This window comes from Anabrus simplex, chromosome 3 (assembly GCF_040414725.1).
Source record: "Anabrus simplex isolate iqAnaSimp1 chromosome 3, ASM4041472v1, whole genome shotgun sequence".
NCBI lineage: Eukaryota > Metazoa > Arthropoda > Insecta > Orthoptera > Tettigoniidae > Anabrus > Anabrus simplex.
In genome coordinates, this window is record NC_090267.1 from 97,319,056 (window position 1) to 97,343,471 (window position 24,416).

The 24,416-nt window shown below is 40.8% G+C and overlaps 1 protein-coding gene across 3 annotated transcripts in view; it reads right to left on the reverse strand.

Moving 5' to 3' along the window:
- Positions 1-24,416, reverse strand: part of LOC136866022 (transmembrane 7 superfamily member 3) — a 112,714-nt gene that overhangs the window by 31,895 nt on the left and 56,403 nt on the right. For all 3 annotated transcript variants that reach the window (XM_067142632.2, XM_067142631.2, XM_067142630.2), the window contains one exon: positions 3,697-3,874. In XM_067142632.2, coding sequence (XP_066998733.1) covers positions 3,697-3,874 — 178 coding nt within the window. The remainder of the gene's footprint in view (positions 1-3,696; positions 3,875-24,416) is intronic.

The window sequence follows — 24,416 nt, forward strand, 5'->3', positions numbered from 1 at the left end:
TAATAATCTTATTGGTTTTACTTCCCACTAACTACTTTTCCGGTTTTCGGAGACGCCGAGGTGTCAGAGTTTTGCCCCGCGGGAATTCTTTTACATGCCGGTAAATCTACCGATACAGGGCTGACATGTTTGAGCACCTTAAAATACCAGGATCGAACCTGCCAACTTGGGCTCAGAACGCCAGCACCTTAACAGTCTGAGCCCCTCAGGGCGGCAGCAATGTTTTACAGTAGAAGTCCTAGCGGATATTGCCCAGAGCGGGTGCGCGTAGTGCTGATTTGTTGTAACTGGAAAACTACTGAGCATTTTTCTTACTTCTTTGGTTAAGGCCTTTATTCACCATACCGTTCGGAGGCCTAGAGTTCGAACCTGGACACCTCCAGCGGTCGTTGTTAGTGTGGTAATTCCACGTGGTCCAGCCCATATTCCAGAGAAATGCTTAGGTAGTACCTCATTTCCAGTACAGAAACATTAATCCTACCTCTACTCTAAAGTAAATAACAGCAGCACACACTTCTACAAATACGACAAGAATACAGTTTGCTTACCACTAAGTTATCCGTTTACAGATCCCCGTCAGTCCATGCTTCGCGATTACTATCAACAAGACGCAGTGTCAGACTCAAGTTGCAGGACGTAACCTCAAATCGAACTGCTTCTCACCCGGCTAACTGTACGCGGCATTCTCGCGCGTTAGTAACGATGAATCACTCTTCGTTTGTGCTCACGGTACAGGAACGATTAATGTAATGTACACAGACGCATTAAAATAAATTAAATGATTGCCTTGAAGTATCTCAAATATAGAATTGGTATCACGCGTAAGCGCCTAAAATTCAGTATGCCAGCAACGAAAAAGTTGCGTATATCTTATGTGTATCAGTCTCTTGTGTTACATTGTTTCGGGCAGTGAAATGAAAAGAATAATGGATTATATCCAAGTTGCCTATAGCATCTACATTAGGCAACACATGTATCTTTTTACTAGTTGTTTTACGTCGCACAGACACAGATAGCTCTCATGGCAACGATGGGATAGGAAAGGCCTAAGAGTGGGAAGCGGCCGTGGCCTTAAGGTACAATCCCATCAAATGTCTGGTGTGAAAATAGGAAATCACGTAAAACCATCTTCAGGGCTGCCGACAGTGAGGTCTGGACCCCCCAACACAACATTAACACCCATTTTTTCGAATATTCAGTTTCTGATGAACCCGTCAAGATGGGTGGGCAGAGTTAGTTAATATACAGTAAGTACATTTTCTAAAGTTCCAATAGAGCCATCAAGACCATCTTTGGTAGAGCTGACAAATTTAGACACGACATTTGCCCTTCTAGAGAGGTACATGGCCCTGAAATTCATTCAGCTTACGGCAAAAATAAGCATCAGGTTAACTCCAGGGGGTTAAAAGCAGCCAGTTAAAGAGCGTACCCCGATCAGTGTTGCCAGATTGAGGGAAATATCCCACGGACGAGGAACAATTTGTCATAGTTAAGGATATGTGGGAAAAAAGCTAAAACATCGTAAACTATCTAAGAAACGTAGGATATTTTAACGTCACCGCACCTTACTTATAAAAACAGCTTATGAAAGTATTTTAAAGGATATATAATTTCTTTACATGTTTAGACAAAATGAATATGATTGTAATTCATTAACTTATTTTGATAAACTTTTTTTTTTTTCGTTTGGTACCAGTAAGTTTGAGCTGCTGTTACGAACCGTAATGATTGCATGTGGGGATTATCTCATGTCACATGAATACCGTTTGCCCGTTCGGAGTGTCTGTAGAGAGGTCGTTACTAGTATTTGTGATTGAGGTGTTTATTCTTCATAGAACCAGTTCAAAAAGACGCAGTCTTTTCCTTAGCGTGGTACTGAATGAAGGAAAAAGCACTCCTAAAATGAAACATAAGGTGAGGGTGAATTGTCTTCAGAAAAAGAGGGGGAAACGAGGAAAAAGAAAAGATTTCAAGAATAACGGCTCAGTGATGAGAGGTTAAAGTGGTGGTTAAAGCGAGTGCCCCGAGCCGGAAACGATTAGAAGTTTAAATGTATAGCATGTAACGTCGAATTATCATGTGGCAAAAGTGAACTGCAGAAAAATACCCAAGGTCAAAAACATAGTAAGGTACTCAAATCGTTTTCTGCTACACCACCACCACTCAGAGCATTTGTGTCAAAAAGTGAAAAACTATTGAAAAGTGTTCTGAAAAATTTAAGGAATCTGAAATTAAATTATCCGCTTTTTTTGCTGAACACAATGTTGCGTTTCAAGTTATTGACCATCTTGTTCCCCTGATTAAAGATGCTTTTATTGGTTTGTCGTATTGCTGTACCGTACTTTATTTCAATGTATCGTACCCATGTGCAACCATTAGGATTATGAAGTCTTAAGAGTTGTGGGAAAAATCCGATAGACGAGGGAAATTTCAGCAAAGTGATGGGAATTTCTACTCGCAGTATCTGGCAATACTGTCCACGTTATCCAGCCCAGTGTCGAGGTTACAGGCGCTTCCACTTTGCCTAGATTTCACAATACCTGAAGATCTGCAATAATAATAATAATAATAATAATAATAATAATAATAATAATAATAATAATAATAATAATAAACAGCCACCAAGGACGTAATATCGATAGAATCCTTATGGTCAGTGATTTTTTTAAGACCTACGAGAAGCCCTAAACAAAAAGGTTGATAAAATGTTTCACTGAAGGAGCTGTTCGCAGTTTATATTAGCGACGACAAACAATACTTATTTAACTTGACAGACACCAGGAAAGTGTTCAAGTGCAAGATTTCGGGGCATTCTAGCGTAAGCTATTACATTAGACGAGGTGAATGAAGAGGATTTGTACGCTATATTCGTGGCGTAACACTCTTAATTCAATGATCCATTCTCAGTAGAATATATGAATATGAACATTAATGAATTTTGACGGTGGTTGTATTTTTGTCCCATCAATTTTATTGGTGACGTCTGTCAAATTTTTTAACACAAACTATAACACATCTGTAAAAAGTACACGCTATTAAACAAAGAATGAAATGTTTTATTCTATACGAACATCCTCACATTCTATCAAATCACTTCACATCATGCGCATATATATGCACAATATTGTTTACATACCATAAACGTGTCAATGATTGTGAACTGGTGATGTTATGAACAAGCGAAACATAAATTATGAAGGTGGTAGTCCTCCAGTCTCACCTTATTTACTTCGAGAGAATTTACTGTAGTTATCAATGTTGTTAATCGTCCGTTACCTTCCCAGACTGCGTTTGGACTGACGCCAGTTTCCTCGCTCCGGACATGGTAGCTGTTTTGATAAAATTTCAGATTTGATAGAATGTGAGGATATTCGTATAGAATGAAACATGTAATTCTTTAACATGTATTTCTTTTAAAGGTACGTAATAGTTTGTGTGTGTTAAAATTTGTGTTTTCGATACACTGAAAAATATGGCTTCCTTCTTAACGTTCAATAAGACTAGCTGCTTTCCAGTCTCCAAACTGTATGTCGTATTCTCGATTGGTAAATTGCATAGTTTTAATTCAAGATAAACGAGAAGGCAATCGTAATGATACCCTGATATCAGTAACACAATATCAAGAACATGGTAAGAAGTAGTTGTGAATAAACAGGAAGTACTCCTCAAGCAGCCAGTACGAAACACATGACTTACTTAAGATTTCACACATGTCTTCATCTGGTATATACTTGCTTCCACATGCATAGGTAAAGGCTGGCACGTAAGCAGAGGCAGAGTAGCCAGATACTGCAATAACACCATACACTGAACCTGTGCCTGGATAGGCACTAAATGTCCTCCTCAAAGTCGATCCTCTTTCTGGTGCAGCTACCTGCATACCACAACAACCATTTAGAACTTGTATACCTCTAGTATCACAAATACCCACACCCCATCATACCCCTTCCAATGATAACAATAATGACTAATTAATTATAATTAATTAATTAATTAATTACTATATATAATTATATTAATATAAAATATATACTTAAGATATATAATTATAATAATTAATTATTAATTATAATGATTGCGCCTGGAGGAAACCGCTGTCAATAAATTCAGGCATTAAAATATTTTGTATACAACCAAGGTCTGAAGAATATAACAAAATCCATAAAAATGAACGTCGTGATGACGATTAAGAAAGATAAGTTGATTCATTTTAAAAATTTGTACAGATATGGTTTAATAAGTTTATGTAAATGTAAGGGTAAGAAAGTTTACAAAAGAAACAGTAGCATCACACGTATTCATCAAACCATTTCAGAAAGAGCAAGGTTATCATTATGTGTAACAGTACAAAATTTGTGTTAAGGGAAACAAAATGAGCCCGGACTCTTAAAAACACACACACATATACACAAATTTGTTTTATAAGTGACGTAAACAAGGTGGTAAATGTCTTGACTATGTCCACAACACCATCTAATTTCGTTCTGAATGAGAGATACATGGTGGGTTACTTTCCTACCAAGGTCAAAAAGACATTTACCAGTTGTCCAGTCTGTAAAAATACTTCTGTGGGTCCCCTCTACGACCCCTATCAGTTGTAGGAGACGACCAAAAGGGGGTGAGGAACTCATTTCTCAGCGTGGGTTGGTGACCACAGGGTCCGTAGCAGAGTCTGGAATTGTTTCCATGACTTTCCAAGGATTCTTACAGTAATCCCCCTATCCGATCTTCCTTAGACAGCCCTTGATCTCTTCCGATGCTAGAGTGATCAGATTAGTGAGGACCAGAGTCTCATTTTCCTTGGCATTCGAAGTGTCAGACCTCGTCCTTTTTCTCTTCTGATTGAGAGTATTCCAAGGGAGGACTAGGCCAGATGAGGAAGAGGGAAGGGCATTTGACCGTAAAACTGGGCCCCAAGATAGTGACTGTGCGGCTAGACCCCTCCAAAATGGCGACGGGAAGGTTATCTCACCGTAAAACTGGGCCCAAGATGGTGACGGTGTAGTTAGGCCCCTTCAAAATGGCGACGGGAGGGGCGCCCCTCCAAGATGGCGACGGGAAGAGCATCTGACCGTAAAACTGAGCGCTGTGTAGTTAGGCCCTCCAAGGTGGCGTCGAGAAGTGCATCTGGCCATAAAACTAGGTTAGGTCATATGTGCCTCCTCTGGTGGGAGGATCAAAATGTCGATGGGAATGGCATCTGACCGTAAAACGGGACCCAAGATGGCGACTGTGTAGTTAGGCCCCTCCAAAATGGCGCCGGGAAGGGCATCATACCGTAAAACTAGGCTCTATAGTTAGGCCCCTCCATGAGGTTAGGCGTGTTCTCTTATGAGAATCCCCATTGCCCTACTACTCAAGATGGCGTCACCAAAATTCGCGAATCCCTATTGTCCTACTAATCAAGATGGTGTCGGGAAGGGCATTTGGCCAAAAAGTGAGCTTATACCTCTCCAAAATGGCGTCTGTGACGTTAGGCTTGCTCTCTTACGCAAAACCCGCGAATCCCCATAGCTCCACTACTATACTAGAGGTCAATGACCTCGGGTCAGAACCCGCATAGATAAACTACTAGGAGCAATGACCTCCTGGGAAAATGCTGGTTCAGCACTCATTGTTTTAGAACATACTACTCCTGATGTTCTCAATTCCACATTTATAGAATGTCACCGAAGAGTTCAAGCCCTCGTCTCACTAGGAGAAAGCGTCGACACGTATGAAAGAATGTTGGCTCCGAAAATCCTCTCTGCCTTCCCCGACGATCTTTGCCGACGTTGGCTTCTTCACGCCAAAATATCAAAATTCGAGGAGAGAAAAATTTCACGACTAATGGAATTTCTTAAAGACGAGGTTCAGTGTGCCTTGACCACTCATAAGATACGAGGGGATTTTTGTGTAACTACTGTTTACGTACCGACAGGAGACAATTTCCATATTGACGCCAGAGCAAGTAAGTCCAAATCTAACAATAAACGACCACCAAATTCATACTGCGTGTTCTCTGAGAACAGCGGCCACTGGAGCCCAGACTGTAAGAGAATGACAAACATCAAGAAGAGAACCGAGAAACTGAAGGCTACGAACAGATGTTTTCTATGCCTTAATCACGGACATAATGCACGACGATGTGTTAAACGAGACAGTGCAAAATGCACAAATTGTAAGAAACAACACCATGTTTCCTTGACGTCTATACTCCAAACTTCACATTTCTTCAGACCGCGCGAGTATGGATAACGGGACCAACTGGGAAGAGTAAACTTACTCGATGCACTCTAGACGCCGGAAGCCAGTCGAGTTTCATCAACACATCCTCGGTTGATTCATGCCAGCTTACGTTTACTGACAAAACAAATCTTGTAGTGACTTCATTCAAAATATCATTTTGCATCACAAGTTCGAGACGACAGATAAAATTTGATATTACGGAATTTTCTACTAACGCCAACCTCAAACTCTCGGCGTTTGAAAGCAATAATACGTATTCACGCCATCCAGCAGTACCACACGACATGAATGCATTGTCATCAGTAAATTGAGACTAGCCACCCGAAGGACGATTCATGTGAACTTCCCATAGAAATTCTCATCGGCGCAGACCATTACAGGAACGTCGTGAAGATAGACCAACCAATTGGAGTAACGTCATCTTCAGTCCTCCTCCCAACGATATTTGGATGGGTCGTCAGTGGGAATAGATCAGTCACTACAGTCAACCAAATTACAGTCCAACACATCTCTCTCTCTCTCTCTCTCTCTTTCCAACGAAATAACAACCAATAAGATTTCTCATGTACCAGATGATACCCTGCGGATATTCTGGGAACTGGAAGCCATCAGTATCACTGAACCTCTAGAACGTGTATTGATAACTGAAGACAGTACCATTCAAGAATTTCATGAATCTTATAGGATTGAAGATGGCAGAAGAGTTGTAAACTCTCCAGAAAGAAAGACGTCCTACTCTCTAACAATCTATCCATCGCAGAGAGACGCTTCTGTAGCCTGAATAATTTAAGATTATTGATCACCAATTGATGCTTAATTACGTTTCGAAAGGAGGAGTAGAAATTGTTCCTGCCAACAACACAAGTAAAGAGATATTTTACATACTCCATCAGGCGGTTAAGAAAGATAAGAAAGGTAGCAATAAATTCAGAATCGTTTTTGACGCTTCCTCACATGAAATGGGTTATCCATCCTTCAATGCTGCCTTGGAAATTGGACCAAACCTGCAACCTGAGATACTTGCCACTTTGCTGCCTTTTCGGCCGTATGCTAAAGCAATCGTTTGCGACGGATGTCAGGCATTCCTACAGTTGAATCTTCACGACGATGACAAATTTGACTAGATTTCTTTGGTACCGGGTGGAGCTGAATAACGAAGGAAAACTATGTCACGAAAGACAGCATCATTACATACCGGTCCATACTTCTTCCCTTTGGACTAACTAGTAGCCCGTTTTTATTATCAGCCACTCTACGAGAGTTAGCAGCACTGAAATCAGACAGGTATCCGAAGGCATCCGCCGTAATAGAGGTCTACCTTTAGGGATGACTTTACAGCTAGTGAAGAAGACAACGAGGTCATTACGCTTTAATACGAACTCACTGCTTTACTGAAGAACATCAAGATTCCTCTCTCGAAATGGGCCACAAGTTCTATATCTCTTCGAGATATATTGAAAGGTGAAGGCCAGGACTAAGTCAGAGACGAATGTTTTAGGAGTGGGCTGGAATACCAAGGAAGAAAACATCTTTACTGATCAGTGTGATATAACAGACATTCTCTCAGAAAAACCTCGGTCTAAAAGGAACGTTCTCCGTGCGACACCCAAATTCAACGATCCCCTTGGTTTGTTCACTCCAGTCCCCATCATAGCTTAAGTTCTCTTTCAAGACATTTGGCTCAGAGGAATCGACTGGGAAGAAATATTACCATCAGATCTCGCGCAACGATGGCAGTCTTGGCGGTAAAACTGCCTGTTCTATCAGCGTTGCATGTACCGTGATGGACTGGCATATCCAAAAGACAAAAAAAGTCCGAAATTCATGTGTTTCGCGACGCGTCCGAAAGGGCCTACGGAGCTGTAATATATGTGCGAACCACGACGGAGAACTCATGCCTGGTACTATTAGCCTGCAGCAAGACTAGGGTTGCTCCTGAGAAGACAATCACACTTCCTACATTGGCACTACTCGCCGCATTAATTGGTTCACGTCTTCTGAACTGCTTCTGTAAGGCGACTGATTTCGACGTCACCAAAGCTGTCTTATGGTGTGACACAGCAGTGACACTTGGTTGGGTAAGAAATGATCCCAACAAATGGAAGACGTTTGTATGCAATAGGGTGACTGAAATATTACGCTACACTACGCCTAGTCAATGGAGACACTGTCCGGGAACCCAGAACCCAGCTGATCATCGTACTCGAAGAGTTCAAGCCGATGATTTTCTCTCACTTGATCGCTGGTGGAATGGACCGGATTGGCTGATTCAGGAACGATCTTCCTGGCCTCGTGACATCAGTGACTCCAACATGACACTACCAGACGAAAAGAAACCACTCCCACAAGTTCTAGCGATAACAATGAGAGAACCACTTGTGAACGTTGAACGGTTCACTTCCTACTGGAAAGTACTTCACGTCATGGCTTGGGTCTTTCAGTTTATAGATGCAGCGAAGAAGAAAAGAACATACCACGCGGAATTGGAAGTTGCTCGAAACTACTGGATTCGAAAGGTCCAAGAAGAATGCTTCATCAGCGAACTGACAGCGTTTCGGAAAAGTGTTCCCCTTCTCTCATCATCTTTAATACCACGCTACCAACCCTTTTTAAAGAATGATCGTACTCGACTTGGAGGAAGACTGCAATTCGCCGACTTATCTATGACAGAAAAATAACCAGTATTCCTAGACGGACGTCATCGTTTCACACAACTCTTGATTATGCAGACGCACGTAAGACTTCATCATCTAGGAGTTCGGGTCATTCTAGCAGAACTTCGCAGTGAATTCTGGATTCTGCGAGCTCGGCAGACAATCAAGAAAGTCATTCACACATGTCTTCTGTGCAAAATAGCTCACCGTTTCACTTCAGGAAGCCCCCTTGCCTCTGGACCGCGTCCGACCTGTACGACCTTTCTCAGTTACAGGAATCGACTTCGCCGGCCCACACTACATGAATGTCTGCCACCAGGTCAAGAAATGGTATATCATATTATTCAGTTGTGCTAATGCGCGCTGTACATCTGAAGCTATGTCAACTGATAGATTTCTAACGGCTCTTCAACAGTTTGTGCGTCGCCGTGGGTTAGCACACAGCGTGTACTCAGATAACGAACAAACTTTCCACGCGGCTAACAAGAGAACTGATGGAGCTCCTCACTACAATTGAAGATCCCAAGATATATTATTACTTTGGCCATCACGCTGTCACCTGGAAATTCATACCCCCATGGGCGGCTTGGTGGGGAGGATGGTGGGACTGGAAGATAGGTTCCACCAAACGCTGCCTCACAAAAGTGCTAGGCCGCACACGTGTAGACGAAGAGGGTTTAAATACAGTCTTAGTGAACATCGAATCTGCCCTAAACTCACGCCCCATCGTGCGTGACGGAGACAACTACGGAGCCTTAATACCATCCCATTTCCTCAGTGGAGAAAATATTACGACTCTTCCAACAGGGCCGGAGCCAGAAACAAGGAAAGTCCTAAATAAGGTGTTCCGTATTGAACCCATAATTCTACGATGAAATTTTGTTAATAATTCCAAATATTTATTTCAGCTACAAACAACTTTTTTGAGAGTGGCCATGTTTTTATTTCAAGAGCCTCGCAGTCTCGTGGGAACGAACTCTCCGTGACGAGCGAGCCACGAGCTCGTGAAATACCGGGATACTTCGGTGTATCTCGAGTACTGAATAATTTGTCAATTTCGAGAAATCCTTCATAACGAGAGATTTTGGCGACACGGTAAATCCAGGAATAAAGGATCGAAATTATTCGTAAACCGTATGTGAAGGTAGAATCCCCAGGGTAAATATAAATGCAGTTAAGCCTGGAGAAAAGTGTGCGTCCTGCTCCCAAATTAGCGACACGTGCCAAGGCCAATGGTGACGAAAAATACCGCGAAACGTCAGGGCAGAAATAATTCATTTCGCCCGTTGCAAGTATGGGGAAAATATGAAATTAACACCGTAATGAATCGTAAGTCTGTCCGAAGTTATGGAATAAATTTCATGAAAATTGGTCTAGTGGATGTGGAATTAGCAGAATACATAACCAAGCCTCGTGGAGAGGGTGGCGTCCCTCCCAGGGGGTATAAAAGAAACCTCCCTCAGCCTATTTTACGCATTCTGTTTGAGGGTCTGAACAGCGGAACCCACGTCACCCGTCAGCAAGAAAAGTGCGGGGTTTTGTTCTCAATGTACTTTGTTATATATTCGTGTCAATGGTTCAAGTAGAATATTAAATGGAAGGTGATAGACATTTTCCTGAACTGCCGCCGACGAAAACTTTGAAGGTTTAGAGATTTGGTTAAAATACATAGCTGAGTTTCTCTCTGTATTGCAATTGTGCGCGTTTGATATTGGTAAAAGGGAAGCCTGGAAGTTACCAGTGAGGCCTAATTGTCTTATCTATTTGGAACACCTGGCCTGTAATAGACTGAACGGAAGCAGGGCCCTGGGAAAACTGTGGCAGTCGCCATTTCAGGAGCGCTCGTCGCAGGTTAAACGCCAAGAAAGTGCTGTATTTGCGGTGTTAATCGACACCTAGTGTAAAATCAGTAAGCTTAAGTTGTATATATAAGAAGATGGTGTCAAATGTAGCCATGGAAGGCTACCCATGAGGCCAGCTGGCTAAATGCAGCCAGAAATCCAGGATGGCGACTGAGATTGCAGGTCTGTAAATATATTTGTACCAATGTTGTAGTTAGAATTTGTTTGTCCCAATAAATGTTCAGTGCGTGTGTCGAATTTCTATTTAATAAAGATCAGGCGAATGTATTACATTTCTGGTCGTCGTGTGAAACTCTTCAGGCTGTAAAATTCACGTTGAGAAAGTATAAAATGCGAAGTTTAAATAATGTGTTAATATTCTTTGAGATATTGTTCAAATTGAGTAAAATTCGGAAGGAGATAACGATCATGTAGTCGTGGTGAATGTCTTAATTTCGAATATCGTATGAGTTCAGAATATTTTTGTCGAAATAATAATAATAATAATAATAATAATAATAATAATAATAATAATAATAATAATATTTACCGCGGGATAAAATTTTTCTGTGTTAAAAGTGTATCTAACAGTTATGTTCAATAAGGTTTGCGTCTGTCTCGAAATCCAGTGAAGTCCGATATAGTTATATTTATTCATGGGAAGTTAAATTTTGTGACATCGTGCATGTCGGTTATATAGGAAATCACGGTGTGTTGTTGTTTTTCTGAGGTCCGAAAGTTGTAGTAAAAATAAATGAAAAACGATTTTTATAAAAGTTGTTTGTCATGAGAAGACTGAGGTTTGAAAAGTCTTGGAACAGAAGAAAAGGGATTGTGTCGGAATGATATGTTGAGATAAGTGTTTTATAGATGTTAAAGGCAGAGGAAGCCTATATTTCATGAGAATGCATTTTTGAGACAGGTTATATTTGTTGATGAGGATGAATTTTTGAGACAGGCTGTATATTAAATGCGATATTTCTGAGGCAGGCTGTAGTATATTACGCTAACAATCCGGAACAGCTGACCGGGCGAAGGTTGATTCGAAGTAGGTGCCTTCTGGCGCACATTATGATTTCAAGTTAAGATCCCCAGTGAAAAACAACTTCTGTTGACAATTGTAGCTCTTGACAGTAAAATCTAAGTGACTAGTTCACGTAAAGTCAGCATAATGAATATTATACGACCTCAAGGGCAGAAGAGCATTCTGAACACACGGTTGGTGTTATTTGACTGTTATGACAAATTTCCAATTAGTAAATTTCATATGTGATGAGACGATAATTTATCATTAAATCGGAAACATTGTGGGATGAGATATTGGACGTTCTTAAAGCGATAGTTTGGCTGTGTAGACTCATTGAATTTCGCTTCACTGGATAGTTTGTGGAACGGATATTTGGAATAGTGAGATGGTAGGCGATTTGAGGGCCTCACCCTAGAATTATAGTGTGGATTTTTGCGGTGGTGATGATTACTGTTTGGCGATATTCACGTAATGTTAGACGTGAGTTAAAATCATTATTTTTCCAAACTTCATTGCGCATGTCGAGATCGTGTTTGAATTTTGGATTGCTTGCCATGCGTTATTTACTTTCAATTTTACGTTTATTAACAAGATAGGGACTTAGGTGCATTTCCCGACTTGCGTTCATTCTGTGGAAAGATTTGTTTCATTGCGTGCTATTAGTTTCGAGAAGGTTTACAGCTAAAATATCTAAGAGTGTGTTTGAAGTTACGATTTCGCCTGACATTCTACAGGAAGCGTAGACAACCCAATTTCCGCTCAACAATAGATTTAGGACGTCGCATGTTATCCTAGGAGTAATCTGATGATGAGACGTCCTAGCTCACGCTCAACGATAGGTTTAGGAAGGTGTGTGTATGTACATAGAGGTTAGTGTTAGATTGTGCATACATTAGGTAGACCCGACGATAGGTTTAGGATGTCGGCTGTATATACTGAAGTCTTAGATTAGATGTTTTTGCGAAGTGACTTGAGCGATGGTAGTGTCTGCAGTAGTGTATGAAATGCGAAGAGTGTAAGCTAAGTAATACTGATGTCATGTTTTGCGCACAGCCCTTACTAGCTGGAAAGTGTTTACCTAAGATTATGGAACCACTAGTGGGATGAACGTGAGGGTTGTCCAATATTGTGTACTGAGCTAACGGTGATTTGAATATTACTGCAGTTCGTCACGCGTGTTTTGGGTTCATTGAACTTCAGTATTTTACTTTATTTACGGACTTAATTGTTTTGTCGTTCTGACGTCCTTTTGCTTTGCTAGTGTGCGTGTTGACACTCAGCTTATTTATCTGAGACTTGAGTTACGAATGCGGTTTCGATTCGTCAGCCGGTAATATATTTTATTTTCAATTTATTTCGTTCTTTCATTTATATATGTAGTTGATTGTGGTCGATCAATAACTTTGTAGGTAGTTTGTTGGGACAAACAATAACTAGATGGATCTGTAATGCTAGTCGTTGTTGTAAAGGAAAGAACTCCTATATTTTTATGTTATTTTACCATGTGGACGTGTAATTTTATTAAGCGTAACGTAACCGTTTATAACCTGGAAGTTGGTTCTATAATAATATTTTCCAAGTGATTTACCATTTTTTTCATTAACTTCAGTGCTTGGCATTTCTTCTAAATGCGTGATGAGTAAGTGTTTCCTGCATTTCGCAGTTTTGATCACTCAGAACGACGTAACGTAAGATCCTCTTGGATCGTGTTGTTATTGGTTCCTTCTGAACAGCTGTTTGGGGGTGATGCACGTTTCAGCATCGGGATTATTTCATAACTTAAGGGTGTTACGAGATGACAATACATGGCGGAATTTTATTTTCAATTGTGAATGCTCCTGTTAACTTGTAGTGAACACCATGCTTTCCAGTAATATTTCGCGACCAATCCAAAGCAACTGATAGTCAATTTGCTTCGATTAGGGGTCCATTCGGCGGGTGTTCCCATATCCGATAGGGTATCTGACTAGTGGATAACCTTAGTTAAGAGTAAATCTGGAATTCTACTTGTTGAAGGTCAGATTTTCCACAGATCGTGTGAATTCTCAGTTATCGTTTGGATCAATAGGTGCCCGATTTTCAGGTTACTTTTCATTTTCTAGTTTTCGCTGTCAACTAATCTGTGATATTTCTACCTTTCTCCGAAGAAAATTTTTCGATACTGTAGTTAATAAATCTAACGCCATGCAATGTGACTGCGTTTGAAACATTAAATAACTGAATTTTTTCTTGATCAAGGATTTTATATAAATGATTTTTTGTGCAGTTAATTGATTCAATAAAAGTAAGCGCATATTTGCTCCTCATTTCAAGTAGTTAGGCTCTCTTCTGAACCCCATCCTTTGCTGCTCTACTGCAGCAGCCGTGGCCGACCAACGATGGAATGGTAAGTCAAGGGTTCAGTATGATGATGAAATTCACTGATGATCTCTGTCGCCGGTGGAAGAAGACGTACCTCCTCCAACTGCGAAACTACCACGAAGTTAGGTGTCCTCGTAGTGGACATCCGAAACTTCGAGTAGGATATATTGTTTTGTTACAAGAAGACGTGCTGCCCAGGTTGATGTTGAGAAAAGCTCGCACTGAGGAACTTCTCCACGGAAGAGACGGACGGGTATGAACAGTCATGTATCAGCCAGGTGGATCCAGAATTAGCCGACCGATACAACTGGTCATCCCTCTGGAAATTGACAAGGGTGGGGAGGATGTTGGGGATATTGCGTAATAATATCTATTATTTTACTGCGTGAACGAAGAATCTTTGTTTGTGCTCATTTGTTTATATATATTGTCTCCGTAAGTAAAGAAAGGAATTGCTACATAAAAGTGTGTTTCATTAACCTCACTCTCCTATCACGATCACGATTCAAGACACTTGTACATTGAAGAGTCCCGCGGTGCATTGTATGCTGTTTCACACGCGTTTCACTTTTACCGTGTAAATCAGGCCCGGAAATGGACCAAAAATGTTGGAATGACGAACTGAATACTGTAGCACACATGTTGTGAATACTAAACAGCGATGATTACTCTGGTAGTGGACTGTAATTTGGTTATGCGCGTGATTAGACCATAGGGCCGAGTCATTCACCAATATTACACGTTATAAAACTTTTATTTAAATTATTCCTGATTAACAAAATACACAAACACTATTTACACCTTAAAGAAAAAATTAAGTGCCTGGATGGCTATCGATTGATTAAGTCTGAGGCCATGTGGCCGTGAATGCGTGTCTAGACGACATGTTTTCTCTATCAAGTCTGTCTTGTCGTTGCCGGAAACCAGATGAATTCTGGTCACTCAAACGAGACACTAACAAAAGCGCGGTTTGTATACATTTTCTGGGAGGACGAAACAGCCAGAAGGCACCAAGAGGCACCTCTCGATCTCAACAAACGAGTTGTAACCTTGTGATCATACCATTATGACCACCTCTGTATGAATCTTCAAATTGCAACATTGGCATGATGGATAACATGTTATCACAGCAACTACCCCAGGCTCCGGACACATCGGGAGCATCATGCAGAGAACAGTCGAAGCTTCTAAACATCTCTTCGTCCCAAGAAAAGTACCTTCTTAGGTACAGTTAATGTCAACACCCTGCTGAAAACAGCAAAGCTTAAACAGCTCACGGGCACCCTGGACAAGCCTGACATTCAAATAGCCGCACTCCAGGAAACGCGTTTCGGAGATGGAAAACCATTTTGACTTTGAAGAGTACAGGATATTTAAAGGTAAACCTGTTATCAGAATCCACGGGAAGCTACCACAACTAGCGACAGCCTTTGCAGTACGAAAACCAATCATCATTCATTACTTGACTTTACATCCCCATCTGAAACAACCTCAGCACTTACTGTGAAATCGAGCAACAACGCTTACTCCATGGTCTACGCCCACGCTCCCACAAGCAATGACAACAAGAAAAACTCACAGAAAGTTGAAGCTTTCTGGGAACTCTTACAAGAAACCACTAGCAAAATTCCAAAACAACACGTGAAAAATTAAGTAGGTGATTTTAACACACAGATTGGCAGACAGAAGAAACACAAATGGATTGTAGGCCATCACTCGGCACATCGGAGGACGAATAAGAATGGAGAACGTCGTACAGAAGTTTGATAAACTTTCGTTTTCAACCTAATGTCTACGTATTTGGTGAAACCTCCACACAAAAAGAAAACGTTCAAATCACCGAACCATTTATTAGGGGAATTCCAAATTGATCACGTTGAAGTCTAAAGAAAAAACAGTGAGAGATCCAAAATGTCAGAGTACGAACGGGAGTTGTCGACTCGGACCACCATCTATCACAAAGTGAAATTCCAATCCAAATGATCAATATCTCAACACAATAGATTTCAAAGAGTTGACCTAAAATGCCTTAAACAGAACATCACCACCTTCTTACAAGACATACGAGAGCAAGACCCGAAGGGCTAGCCAGACCTACGTAAAACACTTAAACATCAGCCCTGAAGCTAGGACAGCCTCAGAGGAAACGAAAACATAGATAGTGGAACACGATGATGATCGGATGAAAGAGTGGAATAAGTGGAATGGACATAAAACAGCTGAAAAATGGGAGGCCTTCTTAAAGATGCAGAAAACTACCTCAAAATTAATCCGCCGGGATAAACGAGTGTATGACAAAAACAGACTCGCAGGAATCGAGCATGAATACCTAAAAAACAACACTAGGAATTTCGACAAGACCTTCCGCGAGAATTTATCCAGTTATCAAGCACCATCTTTATGTTTCCAACGAGCAGATGAACATTATAAACGAACACCAAAGAGAACTACACAATTCTAGCTGACTACTTCCCACAACTCCTCAACTGCGACCCTCCAAAAGAAAGAAAACTTCGAAAAGCCCATGCCGAACCCTGATTCATAACCACCGACAATACAGGAAACAACAAAGATCATCCGATCGCTTAAAAATAATAAAGCCCCTGGAGAGGATGGCATCACCGCGGAGATGTGGAAACTAGGAGATGACCTTGTACCCAAAATTCATGCATTCCTAGTAGAAATCTGGGAAACTGAATCGATCCCGCAGGATTGGAAGTACGCATTAATACACCCATTGCACAAAAAAGACAAGGCGGATCTAAACAACTACAGAGGCATATCCCTACTACCAAACATATACAAAATTCTTTCTAAAGCTCTCTTAAACCGCTCAGAAAAACAGATCAGCTGATCGGCGAGTACCAAGCGGATTTCAGCAAATGTCGATCATGTGCTGAACAAATATGGAATTTGAAGAGGATATAAGGGATCCTCGAGCTACGAGCACGATCGTCACTTTTGTGGACTTTAAGAAGGCGTATGATTCTGTGGACAGACCGTCTTTTATACTCTAGAAGAACTCAGAGTGGACAGGAAGACCATAGGACTAATTCGGCAAACTCTCACGAATACTACTTCTAGACTGAAATTCCTTGAGCAAATTTCTGAACCTTTTGAAATATGTACGAGCGTTCGTCAAGGTGACGGCATCTCCCCAATTCTGTTTAACTTAGTTCTGGACAAAGCTATTAGAGAATGAGAAAGGGACGTCAAAGGTGTGAGCACCGGAAACTTGGGAAGTAATGTCAAGGTGAAGTGTTTTGCCTTTGGTGATGACCTACCAATCATTTCTAAGACCATAGATGAAACCAGATGCGGCTTACTGAGATTACACAATATAGCATCAAAGACAGGCTTCCAGATATCGTCCGAAAAAAACCAGTTCATGGACAATCTACATCAACGTAGCAAGAATACTCCGCTAGAGATGGAAAATGGCACAATTTCACAGGTGTCCTCCTTCAAATACCTTGGAGAAACCATACTACCATCAGGACTAGACAGTAGGGCCAACATAGAAAGAGCCACGAAACTCCAAAAGGCGTACAAACTAACGTGGATCAGTGGTAGAGTGTCGGCCTCCGAATCCCAAGATAGCGGGTTCAAACCCGGCAGAGGTAGTCGGATTTTTGAAGGGCGGAGAAAAGTCCATTCGACACTCCATGTCGTACGATGTCGGCATGTAAAAGATCTCTGGTGACACATTTAGTGTTTACCCGATAAAATTCATTAAATCTCAGACACAGACGCCCAAGAGAGTTTCGGTTTACTCGGTCTGCCATCTAGTGGGCCTAGAGTAAAACGGAACGTCGAAATTGACGAGCAGACAGCCAGATGGCGTCAAATTGAAATGTCTGCACACGATAGCTGAGGCCATACGATTATTATTATTATTATTATTATTATTATTATTATTATTATTATTATTATTACCACAACAAGAGTCATATCGCGCAATGCAAAATTACATTAAAATACAGTTGTTTTGCCGGAAGGTTTATACGCCTCGGAAACCATATCGCTTGGAGGTCACTCTAAAATTATAGAATACCGGGCGAGTTGGCCGTGCGCGTAGAGGCGCGCAGCTGTGAGCTTGCATCCGGGAGATAGTAGGTTCGAATCCCACTATCGGCAGTCCTGAAGATGGTTTTCCGTGGTTTCCCATTTTCACACCAGGCAAATGCTGGGGCTGTACCTTAATTAAGGCCACGGCCGCTTCCTTCCAACTCCTAGGCCATTCCTATCCCATCGTCGCCGTAAGACCTATCTGTGTCGGTGCGACGTAAAGCCCATAGCAAAAAAAAAAAAAAAAAAAAAAAATTATAGAAATTGAAAAGCAAGAAAGGAAAATTCTCCGGACAATTTATAGCCCCACGAGAAAAAATGAAATGTACATTGAGAGGAGAACAGCTGACCTCTATTCATTAACTGACAAGTTCACTGATACCGTACGCCAGGGACGTGTGAAATTCTACGGCCATATCTATAGAATGGACAGCGACATACTCACGAAAATATTATTTAAAGTAATCATCTCAAAGAAGGTCAATATAAACTGGCTAGAAGAAACTAAGGCCGACCTCCAAGAAATGAATATCACGGACAACACCATAGAAGGTCGTGGAGCTTTTAGCACAATAGTACCCAAGCAAAAATTCGTGGAGAAATTTAAAAAGAAAACTGACAGGAAGTGGTTCACTGAACGCAAGATGCAACACAATGCATTCATGAAAATATTATGGGAAGATAAGAAGACGAAAACCAACGAACAAGTTCAAACGCGCTCTCTGAATGGGCATAACGAAATAATAATAATAATAATAATAATAATAATAATAATAATAATAATAATGAAGATTTACGTCCCATTAACTACTTTTGACGGTTTTGCGAGGCACCGACGTGCCGAAATGTTGTCCCGCAGGAGTTCTTTTACGTTCCAGTAAATCTACCGACACGAGTCTGGCATATTAGAGCACCTTCAAACACCACCGACCTGAGGCAAGATCGAACCTGCCAAGTTGGGGTCTGAAGGCCTCAAACGTCTGAGCCACTCAGCTCGGCGTCACTTAACCATGGCACTGGTCTATGGAACAGAGCGAGTGTTTGTATATATCAGGTTACATAATCAGTTCGTGTGCTTGAAAATCATTCTGCAACTTTGACCTCCTTCCTTGTGAATTGTGACAACCGGTCACTTGATCTTGCGACTGGAATGATTCACAGCATAGGCCTACAGAAGGAAGCCGCTGTACTGCAGCGATGGGATAAGAAGGGTTAGGAGTTGGAAGGAAGCGACCGTGGCCTCATTTAAGGTACAGCTCCAGCATTTCCTTGGTTCGAAGCATGGACCTGAACTGCGAAGTGCGGGCATTCCCTTGCTGTCGCTGCGCTGTGTAACGGGATGAGTCAACGGGAGGCAGGTAAGCTAGGCGCCAAAATGATCAAACAGAGCTTCCCTCTATAAAGCATCACGCGACAAAATTCTCATGAATATATGTGTATTATCAGATGCATTGTACGAAAATGTTTCAAAGAGGAAAAGGCATATCAGGGTTAATTATATCCTTCCTCTGTCGCTCTCACTTGCTTGGGTCGACGGTATGTCCTGTGTCCCACACAATGACCTGGTTCACCCTTCCCAAAGTTATCTAATTAGAGCGATATGTTGAACAATAGTACGTTCCTGAGATGGTTGCCAGTTTGGTGTGCTTACTTGTTTTTAAATGAACTGTAGCTTTTAAAGACAAACAATTAGTCTCCGAGCTAGAAGAATGAACCAGATGTGACTAAAATATCTGGCCAGATAGGGGAATCGAACCTGAAAGCATTAGTGCCGAAAGTCACTACGCTGACCAATCAGCTAAGAAGCCGAACTCATGTCAGGATTACTATACTGTATTACTCCCTCAATTGGGTTTCTGTAAGAGACCAATAAATTATTACATAAAATGAAATACCGAACTTTGTACACAATAGAACATTGTTTGTAATATCTAAGAAGGACTAAAATGTAAGTACTTTTCGGACACGTTGCATACAAGATCTTTTAGACAGGCGAATTTGTACTTATTTCATTACAAAAGACCACATTTTGTTCAGAAGTTATTACAAAAGTAATGTTTGTAATGAAAACTATGGACTTATTTTGAATAGACTGCTGTTTTCGAAGCCATTACTGTTAAAGCACGCTATTCAAACTTAAGCCTGTAGCAAGAAGAACATTTCTTTACCGGGCGAGTTGGCCGTGCGGTTAGGAGCGCGCAGCTGTGAGTTCGGATCCGGGAGATAGTCGGTTCGAGCCCCACTATCGGCAGCCCTGAAGATGGTATTCCGTGGTTTCCCATTTTCACACTAGGGGCTGTACCTTAATTAAGGCCATGGCCGCTTTCTTCCCATTCCTAGGCTTTTCCTGTCCCATCGTCGCCATAAGACCTGTCTGTGTCGTTGCGACGTAAAGCAACTAGCAAAAAAAAGTTTCTTTTTTATCGGTCTTATGACGACGATGGGATAGGAAAATGCCAGGAATGGGGGGAGGAGGCGGCCGTGGCCTTAAGGTAGAGCCCCAGCGTTTGCCTAGTGTGAAAATAGGAAACCACGGAAAAGCATCTTCAGTGGGGTTTGAACCCATTAGGCCTATCTCCCGGATGCAAGCTCACTGCTCCGTGACCCAAACGCTACAGCCACTTGCTAGGTAAAAGAAACGTTTCAAGATACTGTTAAAGCATTTATTGTGTAACGGTTCAAATCTCGTTACAAGATGATTATTTTATCTGTATTATTATTATTATTATTATTATTATTATTATTATTATGTCCGTATTATTATTATGTAATCTGTGATATTGTTACTATTATTGTAATTATCAGTTTTATTCAATTCGATTTTGCAATTGCCTGTTGCTTGCAAGATTGTACGGTACTTAGATGTATGCATATATACGTATGTGTAGAATAACACTCAATACCTGTACAGTGAGAATTGTTGTATATATCAGAGATTGGATGTGACGTTGGTGCATTGTGCAATATTGTTGGCGATTCTGCCAAGTCATCGCCACTTCATGGCTACAGCATCGTATTTATTTAGATATGCGCTCAGAGAGTCGGCCGCCCCAGGGCTATTTCACCACTGTATGTAATATCTGTCGCGTAGGTGGGAGTATGTCATTGTTATTTCTGGAGATTACGTAGCTGTGTCAACCAACGTCTATATAAGGTGGATGCATATTGTAGCGTCAGTCATTAGTTATACGGATGCAGTACAGTGAAGAAGTCTACTAGATCAAGAGGCCTTAGTTGGTCAGTCAACGAGTGTGAACGAGAGATGGAGAAGACTCAGTGAGCCATTAATTATTGGTCATTGAGAGAGTGAGGCCAAAAGTTAGTTGGTCGCTTAGTTGAAGATACGGACGCAAGGCTTACCATGGAGTCAGAGAGGGCAACCCTGGACCTGCCAAGAGGTCATACCATATTGACTTACAAAGAAGTCAGATGATATGGAGAAGAAGCAGTCACAAGGATGTATCACCACGTTAAGCGTGACATATCTACAGTAAACACCAGAGCAATGGATTACGTCGCAATTACACTCAAAGTGTTGAAGGTACAGTCAAGTGAATCAGTGAGGGAAATATTTCGTATAAATTGTTAAATGTCCGGTCAAGAAGAATTCAAATTCATGCCTAGTTTCTTTCAGTTGCAATGTCATAATTTCATATTCTCATCTGTTTTATCGCAACAAGACTCACTATTTTTTGATATATTATTTAAAGAATATATATTGTTCTATCAAACGAATTCAATGAAAGTAAAATATCTTAACCTCAAAATTAATGGGGAAGCCGAACGCCAATCTCCTTTTCCCAGAACTTATATGGTATGTTGTCAAAAGTAAGCTTATTACCCCACACCCTAGAGATGGTCAAGAGTCTCATTCTCTTATTGCTGCACTGAGTGGCAGCTGGCGCCCTTCAAATAACGTATGTGTAAGTAAGCAGGTAACAAGTAAGTGTGAGTACAAGGTCCGACGAGTGTGTATTTTATTTAATGAATATTAATTTTCAGATTTCCCATTTTAAATGCAGCTATTCAGATTTTTCAACATAAATGCAGTTTTATATATAATATATGTTTGTAAAACTAGTCAGCGAGTTAGGAAAGTCTCAATGTGTCGACGCAACGTGGGGCTCGAATAAATTCAGAATTTGTTCTGAATGACAGCATATCATAGGTTCATTCTGGGAGGAGTATGCACAATTTAAGCCAACGGAATCATTATCGGTAAAATTCAGGAGTGTGATTTTGGAATATATATTTGTATTTTGGGGATATGTCAAGGGATTTGAAGAGGGAAATTAATCTGAGATCGCGTACTATCACTAGTGAACCAAAGATGGACAAGGAAGACAATAACAAGTCATGTGACGACGAGGTCATTGCTTCTGCGGACATCCAAGGTGAGATTGAAAATAGGGAGCAGGTGAGCACGATGGAAGGTTCTGAGATAATTCAGGAGAGTGCAGACATTGAGAAGCACGTTGAAACTCAAAACGAAGTCCCAGGGGGTAGGGAACGACAATTTCTTATTTTGATGGCCAAAATAAACGAGCTGTGTGAAAAGTTGGATATTAGGAACGAAAATAGTAAGAAAGAGATAAGTGATAAAACTGAACAAATGATTGGTAGTAGTAGTGAAAATAATAAGAGATGAAAGAATTAATTGGTAGTAATGAAAATAATAATAAACAGATGGAAGAAGTGATTGGTAGCTGTAGCAAAATGGAAGAAAAGATTGATAATAGTAGTGAAAATAATAATAATAATAGAAAGATGGAAGAAATGATTGGTAGATGTAACGAAAAATTTAATATGATCAATGATCAAATATCTAAGTTAGAAAATAAGTTAAATAAAGAGTGTATTGACCTTAGAGGAGAAATGGAGTTGGATCAGAGCAATCTTCATTTTCAGACCGAGAAAGTCAAGGGAATATGTACAGAGGACAGTAGCAATATCGTACTGTTAAATGATAAAACTTCTAGTAATCGGGAAGAAATTCATGAGGTAGTCGAGGAAGGATTGGACAGGATTTGCAATGCAGTTGGGGAAGATACGAGGGAACAGATTAGTAGTAATGAACAAATTGAAAGCAAACTTGTGGAGGTCACTGAACTACGGAACGAACAGGAAATGCTATCACAGCAGGTGAGAGAGAGAGAGGAAGAATTGCAGGAAGACGTGAGAATAGTGGAAGAGAATGCTGAGAGAGCAGCGGAAGAAGAAGAAGTTGTGAACTGCCAGGGAGTGATACGGCAGAAAGGTACAGGTGAGTCGGCGTGTGAGGTGATAGTGAGTGGTTTGTTCAGTAGGGATCGTGATTTAACTGGGTTTTCTGGAGAACAGTTCAGTTCTATAGAATTTGTAAAAGTAGTTGAGAAAAGATTTTCTAGTAAGTTGAGGAATAATAATACTGAATGGGAATACGTACTGGAAATCTTGTCGAATGTTTTTATCGGTGAAAGTAGAATATGGTTTCGAGTGTACTGGGATAATATGTCTAATTTAGGAGAGATTAAAGAGTTCATTGACAGGCTTTGGAAGGAATGTGTGGAAGGGTGTGCGCGAGAGAGAGAGCGCATGATATCTGGGGGAAGTAGTATAGTAGAGAAAGGGGAAAAAATGGTAGCCGTGTATCCGAGAAGTAGTAATCCTGATGAGCAGAGGATTAAGAGTTATGTCGATATTGATAGGGGTCAGAAGAGTAACCAGAGAGAATCGGAAGATGGGAGGCGTATGGATTTGAGTTATGAGAGAGAAGGTCAGAAGAGTAATCAGAGAGAATCGGAAGATGGGAGGCGTACGGATTTGAGTTATCAGAGAGACTATGATAGTCTCAATATGAATGTTATCAAGGTGTCGTTATCGAGCCATAGTACTTCAGATTCACAGGGAATCGGGTAAATTAAGTGAACAGGCTGAAGGTAGAAAATGAACTGGTATTTAGTATTTATTTAGTAAAAGTAGTTATGTAATGAAAATAGATTTAAGAGTATAGTGTGATTGTGACCTAAGTAATGTTAAGCGAGATATTTAAGTAATGACGTAGTTGTAGATAATGAATTAATTAATGGTAGCAGTAAGTTAGACGTAAGAAGTGTTCTGGTAAGTGATGTAAGTACTTATAATACTGAAAATATGATGTAAGTAGTGAGATAGTAACTCCAATGATGGAAATTGTGATGTGAAGAAGGTACTATTTTATAACAGCCGTTGGGTACGTCATAGTGAGTAAAGAAGATG